Source organism: Aplysia californica, unplaced genomic scaffold (genome assembly GCF_000002075.1).
Source record: "Aplysia californica isolate F4 #8 unplaced genomic scaffold, AplCal3.0 scaffold00364, whole genome shotgun sequence".
NCBI classification, from domain to species: domain Eukaryota; kingdom Metazoa; phylum Mollusca; class Gastropoda; order Aplysiida; family Aplysiidae; genus Aplysia; species Aplysia californica.
Window position 1 is genome coordinate 380,166 of NW_004797634.1, and position 9,841 is coordinate 390,006.

General features: G+C 43.3%; 1 protein-coding gene across 1 annotated transcript in view; it reads left to right on the forward strand.

Annotated features, from left to right (window-relative positions):
* LOC101861524 overlaps positions 1-6,402 on the forward strand; it is a 15,936-nt gene extending 9,534 nt beyond the window's left edge. The window contains exons 9-12 of the mRNA XM_005103233.2: positions 127-210; positions 1,945-2,162; positions 3,603-3,776; positions 5,136-6,402. Of these exons, the coding sequence (XP_005103290.1) occupies positions 127-210; positions 1,945-2,162; positions 3,603-3,776; positions 5,136-6,347 (1,688 nt within the window). The 3' untranslated portion in view covers positions 6,348-6,402. The remainder of the gene's footprint in view (positions 1-126; positions 211-1,944; positions 2,163-3,602; positions 3,777-5,135) is intronic.
* Positions 6,403-9,841: the final 3,439 nt, after the last annotated feature.

A 9,841-nucleotide genomic window follows, 5' to 3' on the forward strand; every position in this document is an offset into this window, starting at 1 on the left:
GATCTCTACCTTCTTTCTTCCCTGTGATCTCTACCTTCTTTCTTCCCTGTGATCTCTACCTTCTTTCTTCCCTGTGATCTCTACCTTCTTTCTTCCCAGTGATCTCTACCTTCTTTCTTCCCTCAGGTGAACGGCCGTTTAGCTGTGATATTTGCAACAAAGCTTTTGCGCATGCTTCAGATCTGAACCGCCACAAGATCATACACTCAGGTGAGAAAGTCTCTCGGTTTGGTATCATCAATGGCTCCATAAAATTCCTTCTGTCTATTGGTTGGACCCCGTTCATTTTGTTTTAATAGGGGGATTGGACTATACCATCTTTTGTAAAATAAGAGGTTCCGTTCCGTTCTTGCGCTCGTGACTCGACCCGCGACCCAGCAGAAGGTTACAAACTAGCCACAAGGTGGTGACAGCCACAGGGGAGTGAATCGGAAGGCGATACTGTTCTGCGTTCCGCTGAAGTGAATCATGAATCGCGTTCCTCAGGGAAGAGTGGCGATTCAGTTCCGTTCTCGCGCTTGCAACCCAGCTGTAAAAGGCGGGGGCTCTCGTGGTCGAGAGGTCGACCCTATTTGTACACCCTGGGGTTATTTTTTACCCCCCAGGGCTGTATTCTTCACATTTTAAAATAATTCTAGTACGAAGGTCTCTTTGAAACTTTCAGCATTTCTCGAAAAATAATTTTGACAGACTGCCTATGCAAAGCGTACGGATCGGATTAACGAGTAAATTTCCTCTTTGGAAAGTGGTGGCACTGAGTTCCCCACGTTGTATGGATACGATAGTAAAACACGACGTACGAATAGGGTTAAGTGGTGGCACAGAGTTCCCCACGTCGTATGGATACGATAGTAAAACACGACGTACGGGTAGGGTTAAGGTGTTTGCCTCTCATTCAATAGGTCACGGGTTCGAGCCCTGATAGCGACGGACATTTTTCTTCTTTTAATTGTCTCCTGTCACGTCCTTTCCTGCTCTCTAGCAAATTTCTGTTGTCTGCTTTCGTCTCCACTTTATCCCCCACCCCCTCACCTCCTTTACCCCTTTCTCTGGGCTCTTTACTCTTTCTGCAGCCTTTCTACTGTTACTCCTTGCCGTAGTCCTGATCTTCTGGTAGGAAAGATCTTCACCTAGCCTTCTTGGACAAGGGAGAAAAATTTCGGAGGTCCCCGTGTGCAAGTTGGGCAAGACAAAGATTCCTTGGTGGTCCAAAATCAATAAGAGTAGGCTTCGGCCGCCACGCGGGCAGAGTTCAAAATTTCCTATTGACTGAAAATATTTAATGTGTCCCGCGCGCTTGTATGACCTTATGCAGTTGCGAGTGCTTTAAAACACTTACCAAAAAAAACCCCAACGAAAAGTACCCCAGACGTGAACAATCGTAGATCGCTGCTCACTTCTCCACTAGGTCGCTCTCACACTCAAAAACACCTGTTCTCATGGTCTTTCCCCATCACCCATCTCTTCAAGTTCTCATGGTCTGTCCCCATCACCCATCTGTTCAAGTTCTCATGTCAGTCCCCATCACCCATCTCTTCAAGTTCTCAGGGTCTGTCCCCATCACCCATCTCTTCAAGTTCTCATGGTCTTTCCCCATCACCCATCTCTTCAAGTTCTCAGGGTCTGTCCCCATCACCCATCTCTTCAAGTTTTCATGGTCTTTCCCCATCACCCATCTCTTCAAGTTCTCATGGTCTGTCCCCATCATCCATCTCTTCAAGTTCTCATGTCAGTATGGTAGTGTTTTAGCGCCTATAAGCCGCTTGCTCTGTATGCTTTTCAGGAAGTTGAGTTTGTTTCAGAAGGCTCTCAGGTCTGCTGGGGTAAAAGTATAGAATGTGAAGCGCATAGAGCTTGCTGTTGAGCGGGGATTTGCGCTATACAAATGCTATCTATTATTATGATTATTATTGTTATTGTCCGTGTGTTTGTGTGCTTGTCCAGGCAAGAAGCCGTATGAGTGTTCGGTGTGCTCCATGCGCTACAGCGACCCGTCCAGCAGACGCCGACACGAGCGGGAGCACCAGACCAAGCTGCTCTGTCCCGTCTGCAACCAGCAGTTCTCTCGCTCCAGCCTCTTGCGGATTCACCTGGTCCGAGAGCATAGCGCGGAGCCGGACGCCTTGTCATACGAAGTTCAAGTCGTCAGGAAGCCAGATCAGGTAATTGAAAATTTTTATTTTTTAAATTTTAAAATGTGTCATGACGGGGTGGAGTCAGGCTCTCGTCAATTTTTGGGCAGGTAGAATTATTGGTATCATCTTAAAAAGTTTGTTGCACACTCTACGCAACATTACAGCAACTGCAGCAAACCTGCACTTATCATTACATGGCATTGGACAGAAGGGCGAGAGCCCAGATGTTGCTGGATCGATAACAACAACAACAACAACTTAAAGCTTGTTCATTTGTTTTGCTTTGCATGAAAACAATATCCGTTTACCTGGAATCGAAGTCGAGTTATTTGCGAATGAAGGAGGTGGGGGTCACCTGGTTTCAGATGTAAAATTAGTGAGAAAATGGTCGCCAAAGTTGGTTTTTTCCTTAACTTGAGAGTCCATGGAAACTGAAAATTTACTCTTTTTGTCCCTTTAAATACATTTTTCAGTAAAATCACCACAGAAATGTGTTCTTTAATGGACATGAAAGGTGTTGAACCGAAAAACGAAAATTCGATACAAGTTCACAAACCTTCGGAAAAATGCCAGTTTCTTCACTTTGATTGTTTTGACGAGTGCCTGATTTCTCCACGCTGCCTCACAAATGTAGCTGTCTTTACGCCCCCATCGACACAATTTAGATAATTTAGGAGGCGGGCTTCTGGCTCTGCCTGTGGGGGCCAACCTGGGCTGAGAGGGATACAATGTCGCAGCAGAAAGACCGAGTTCGCGCTGTCATATATGACCTTACGCAGTTGCGAGCGCCGTAAAACCCTATACTACTAACTAACTAAGACCGAGTGACTTGATCAAAATTTTCATGGAACTGTACAATTTTCCACATGCATTTTGATATTATATCAGGGAACACAAACCGTGTCATAGGAAGAGTGAAAACGAGCTGAGAGACAAAAATGATGATCTAGTTGTGGAGGGGGGGAGAGTAAGACAGACAGACAGAAACGAGTGGTGTCTGTGGTGTAGCGGTTAGGTTACCATTTTAACTGGATGCACCACTGTGTCTGTTATCTCCTTTTAAAAATATCATCTTTAACCTCCTTGAAATAATGTTTTCTTTGACTCCTTTATTGCCGTATGAGGTAGGCCTACGTCCTGTACAAAATGTCTCCTGTAACCTCCTGTACAAAATGTCTCCTGTAACCTCCTGTACAAAATGTCTCCTGTAACCTCCTGTACAAAATGTCTCCTGTAACGTCCTGTACAAAATGTCTCCTGTAACGTCCTGTACAAAATGTCTCCTGTAACGTCCTGTACAAAATGTCTCCTGTAACCTCCTGTACAAAATGTCTCCTGTAACGTCCTGTACAAAATGTCTCCTGTAACGTCCTGTACAAAATGTCTCCTGTAACCTCCTGTACAAAATGTCTCCTGTAACCTCCTGTACAAAACCTCCTGTAACAAATTGTCTTCCCTCCCATGCAGGAGTCGTGGCCTGACGGGTCCAAAGAAGCCAAGCTTGTGAGGGTTGTCCAGAATGTTCCGGGCCAGGCCCTCGTTGTACATTCGGCGGACGGCCGCGCCGAGTCCAGCGTCCAGGAGGCTACAAGGGCCAGCAGCACCGTCCAGTTATTGGTTGAAGGTCAAAACGTGACGCAGGTACGTGCGTTTGTGTGTAGAGAAATTGTGATCATAAGTTTTTGACTCCCCGTTGACTCGATTTACAGACCCGACAAGTACTCTGATAAAGTAACGGCTCTGTGGTTATTAAAAAAAATTTTTTTTTTACTGTCGAAGAACCCCTATCAGATTTGTGAAAAAATGCTTTTTTTCCCCCTAGAATTTTGTTTCTACTGACAATGCATGACTCACTCACGCATGCGTACCATAACAGTGTGTTCGTGGGCATGAACTCACTCTCTCTTTCTCTCTGTCAGTCTGTCTGTCTGTCTGTCTGTCTCTCTCTCTCTCTCTCTCTTTCTTTCTCTCTCTCTCTCTCTCTCTCACACACACACACACACCAATACACTTACACTTACAGTATTCTCTCTTCTATACACATCAGGCACACACATAGCACATAATTACACACAAAAAGATCGTTCTATATCTTATATTATTATTATTATTACTATTATTATTATTAATATATATATATATATATATATCTATTATTATTCTGTAGGCAATGAAAGATTTTGTCAGTTTGTTAGTTATTTACATTTCAGCATATTTAATCAAAAGCTTGCACTGTATGCTCTCTGGGAAGCCGAGAATGTTTCTGAGTGTTTTAAGGTCTGCTGGGGGAATAAATAGAGCTGGGCGAAGAGTCGATTCCCACGATTAATACTACGGAAGGCCGTCTCCTTTTTACGTAAACCAACGGTTGCCATTTACTTGTACTTTTATCAATTAAAATCGCCTTAATTTTTTAAAGAATTTATTTTTGAATTTTTGAAAAATAGACGTCAGTGCATCGTAGTGTTCCGAAATCAAGGTTATCCCAAATCCTGAAGATGTGCGGAGCCAACCAGGTAACCACCGGAAAAAACCACATAATTAAAAAGTAAGTAATTGGGTTCGGAGTCGATTCCTACGATTCCTCCTTGTAGTCCTAGCTTTCAATAATCGGGAACCTAGCCGCCCAACACCAGTAATAATACGTTTAGTTGTAAATCCCTTAGAGCATGTTGTATAAAGTGGATATAATGCTCTATATAAATTTGCAATTTCTATTATTATTATTTTTGGTCTTAGATGACCAGCAGACCTTAAACATCATTTGTGGGTGGTTGACGGGTGCTCTGGCGTGGTTTGCTTCTTTTGCTTCTTCTTTCATATCAAACATCTATCGTCCTTATCTCCCCTTCTTCTTTTTTACGTTTGTTACTCCCTTGTAACACATCTAATCTTCTGGCGCTCATATGACCTTATGTTGTTGGGAGCGCCGTAAAACTTCTCCTAAAACTAAAACTTCGATGTTTTTCTCAAACTTTCCCCCCCATCTCGTGGTTTTAGGCCTCCAGTGACAAACCATCTGAGATCGCTGTCTGCGCGGAAGACGACTTATCCCAGCTGGAGCCGGGCTACATCTACAAGATCGTGGGGAACGACCCGGAGAACCAGATCTTTGAGCTGCAGCTGGAGGAAGGAACTCCCAGCTTTCCTCTCCACGAGCTGGCCACCAAAGTCCTGGCGGGTGTGCAGATTGGGGAGGACACGGTCACGCTCATCCAGCAGGACGACTCATTCACCGTGGTGCAGACGCCGCACCAGCAACACGCCCCCGCTGTGTCTGGCGGGGAACACGCCAGTGCAGCAGACGCAGAACACACGGCGTTACAGGAGGCAGTGCACACGAGTTTAGCAAACACAGAACACACTAGCTTACCGAATGCAGAACACACTGGCTTACCACTACACACAGCGCACACTAGCTTACCAAATGCAGAACACACTGGCTTACCGCTACACACAGCGCACACTAGCTTACCAAATGCAGAACACGCTAGCTTACCACTACACACAGTGCACACAAGTTTAACAAACACAGAACCCACTGGCTTACCACTACACACAGTGCACACTAGCTTACCAAATGCAGAAGGTACCAGCTTACCAAGCACAGCACACTCAGTCTTGCCAGTTGCAGAATCTCCTGTGGAACTCTCGGACCTCGCCAGCAGCGTCTCCTCACGGCAACCACAAGGTTCTCTCCATGAGAGCGGTTCCGATTGTTTGCTGGGGGTGGCGAACGACCTTCAGCAACACGCCCCAGTTGTTTCTATGTTGGACCGAGCCAGCGCCACTCTCAAACAGGAGATGAAAGAAGAGAATTTTGCTGCGGCCAGCAGCGAGGATGTTGTTCTGAGGGAAGACGACACGGTTTTGCACGTGTCTGGGGAGGGTGGACATTTCTTGGCTGTGGCTCCGAACCCCAGCCCCTCGCTAAGTGACTCGCCATATGTGTTTCAACCAGATCTGAACAGTCAGGAATACTACAACTGGCTGTCGGCGTTTGCCGAGGAGTGCAAAGTACTGACCATGCCTTTGGAAAAGAGCAAGTTTGAAAAAATTAGCAATATTCACAAAACTCTGGTCGACTTCATGGCTCTGCCTTCTGGTGTTACGTCAGATAAAAATAACTTTAAGGTGCTTTTGACGATTATGAAAGAAATGTCGAACGTCATCAGCAAGCATTTGTCTTACATGTATCAAAACCTGTGCTGATGACATAAAATGTCACATCCTTTGTATTTCAAAGTGTGTGAAGATTGTAAATTTCTTAATGTATTGCTTTTCATTTGAATGAATGCCTGTTGTGTGGCTGGCAATGAGGTCGCTCTGCTAAAAGGATACAGTGGAGTCTTCATAAGTAGAACGCAGTTAATAATAATAACAATACAGTCCACGCCGGCTTTAAGCACGGTCATCGTATGTTTGTCACTCTCTTGTGACCTGCTATTTCCGGGGAGCCTTGATAGTCGGAGCAGACCTTGTGCTGTTGAAGCTAGAGAGGTGAGCAGAATAAGTCTGATTCCCTGTAAAGACGTCCCTGTAAAGACTGCTCTGTTGACACCCAGCCCTTGGTGCTTATATGACCTTATGCAGTTGCGAGCGCCGTAAAACCTCTACTATTTAAAAAAATATACAAACACAGCCGACCCGAAAACAACAACCCACGACAACACTGGCAGTCAGGGCTGCGGCACAGGAAATACAGACGATGAAACTCTCTGAGACGCGGCCATCCATAGTTGAGGGGAAAGGCGGCCGTCTACTCGTTTTTAGTTTTAGTAAGAGTTTTACGGCACTTGCAACACAATAAGGTTATATAAGAGTCAAAGATTAGAGTTTAGTTTAGTAGAGGTTTTACGGTGCTCGCAACGGCATTAGGTCATATGAGTGCCAGAAGATTAGAGGTGTTACAAGAAAGTAACAAACATAAAAAAGAAAGAAAGATAAGGATGGAAGATGTTGGATAGGAATAGGAAAAAAGGAGCAAACCACACCAGGGCACCCGCCCGCCCGTCTTCTTGACAGGCAGACATCTTACATAGTGTTATTATAATACAAATATACACAAGGGAGGAAATGGGAAGTGGCTGTTTGTACAGGTGATTGTCTTATACAGGTGATTGTCTTATACAGGTGGCCGTTTGTACAGGCGATTGTCTTAAACATGTGGCCGTTTGTACAGGCAATTGTCTTATACAGGTGGCCGTTTGTACAGGTGATTGTCTTATACAGGTGACCGTTTGTACAGGTGATTGTCTTATACAGGTGATTGTCTTATTCAGGTGGCCGTTTGTACAGGTGATTGTCTTATTCAGGTGGCCGTTTGTACAGGTGATTGTCTTATACAAGTGATTGTCTTATACAGGTGGTCGTTTGTACAGGTGATTGTCTTATACAGGTGATTGTCTTATACAGGTGGTCGTTTGTACAGGTGATTGTCTTATACAGGTGATTGTCTTATTCAGGTGGCCATTTGTACAGGTGATTGTCTTATACAGGTGATTGTCTTATACAGGTGGCCGTTTGTACAGGTGATTGTCTTATACAGGTGACCGTTTGTATACAAGTGATTGTCTTATACAGGTGGCCGTTTGTACAGGTGATTGTCTTATACAGGTGGCCGTTTGTACAGGTGATTGTCTTATACAGGTGGCCGTTTGTACAGGTGATTGTCTTATACAGGTGGTCGTTTGTACAGGTGATTGTCTTATACAGGTGATTGTCTTATTCAGGTGGCCGTTTGTACAGGTGATTGTCTTATTCAGGTGGCCGTTTGTACAGGTGATTGTCTTAATCGTTTTATACAGGCGGCCGTTTGTACAGGTGATTCTACGATTCTGTGCAAGCTAAAAGTAAGAAAGATAGATCTAGACAGAAACGACAGGAAGACCAAAAAAAAAAAAAAAAGAAAAAGGTTGGAACTTCGAACTACCATTTGGGGAAATTATAAAGAGGAAAAAGATACAGCAATATAAATAATGTGTGTGGAAAACATGTTTATTCTTTATCAGTTACAAGGAATCATAATTATAGACAGTATAATGGATGGCATCATTCTATTCATTATAATTACATTGATTATTGATCCTAAAGATGTCAAGTACAGCCACATGCAGCTTCAATTACATAATTTTAAAAATAAACCCCCCCCCCTCTCTCTCTCTCACTCTTACCAGATTAGAGTTTTAGAGTTTAGATATATATATAATTGATATATTATATATATATATATGTTGTTAGCGATCCAGTAGTACCTGAGCGTTAACTCTTCAGCATATATTATATATATATATATTTATATAATATATTTATATATGCCACCCAAGTCTCTCCACTGATCTCTATAATAGACCAAAAGTGTCAAACTCAAGGAAAACTATAATTATTTGATTCCTATTCTTATCCCATTATATAAATGCGAAATCTCTTGAATCCAGAGACGCACGGAACTATTTGAGTGTGAATAAAGAGAAGCATGTTGCTGCAGCAGGTCATTTAGCTCAGGGAAAGGGAGACAGGTACACAGAAACATCACAGGAATAATTACTTAAAATTTTTTTTTTTTTTGTAGTAGAGGGTTTTACGGCGCTCGCAACTGCATTAGGTCATATGAGCGCCAAGGGGTGAGTGTCAACAGAGAAGTCTTTACAGGGATCGGACTTACTCTGCTCACCTCTCTAACTTCAACAGCACAAAGTCTGCTTCAACCATCAAGGCACCCCGGAAATAGCGGGTCACAAGAGAGTGACAAACATACAAAAGAAGTAGAGGGAAATGACAATAGTAAGGATCAGGAAAGAAAAAGCAGCAGTTCCCTGTTGTAGATCAGGCACAGTTATGAGCGTGACATGACGAATCAGCCCATTTACAATTCTACTATGCTTGAACGAGAAATGTCCCCCCTTCGGGAATGGCCTAAAGACTCTACAGTCAGTGGCACCGCCCCGGGGGGTAAATAAGTCATTTAGCTCAGGGAAATGGAGACAGGTAGACAGAAACATCGCAGGACTAATTACTTAACGGCTCAACAGAAGCCAAACACAGACAAAGTTAAGTAGTGCAGGTTCCCCTACTGCTACTACTATACTGCTGTTTGAAATTAAAAACCCAACAGAGTACACATACTGCGATTCCTTCTCACAACGACTTAACAATTTGATTTAGGTAAAAAGGACAACACTTTCCCAGTCTTTGCATCGAAATCTCTGTATTCAAGAAATTATACTAAAAATTATTGACACAGGACATTTTGAGCAGAAGTTACAGCGTATCGTTTCTTTCTTCCCAGTCTGAGGTGACAAAATATGCTCGTGTTTGACACCAAGTGATCCATTCAAAGGGCAGAGGAAAAGCTTGTAAGTGAGATGGTTGATGACTTTTTCCCAAAAAATAAAATCTGTTCTGCTGTATCAAGACTTACAAGAGTAAGAAAATCTGAAAAAGTCACAGCTTGGGGGGGGACAGGAAAATACGAAACAAGGTAGGCTATCAATCATACAAAGTTATGAATCATTCACATATCTAATATATACAGAAAAAAGAACTCATCAGACACTATCACAGTCAGGGGGATCAACAGAAAAAATCACAACTACGTTGCTTCAAACACGAGAGAGGGATGTATGCAGTGTTGACTAGTTCCACATTACTTTTTGACAACTGTTGGCACGCCACGTTCCGTAGTTGTAGTATATATATATATAAAA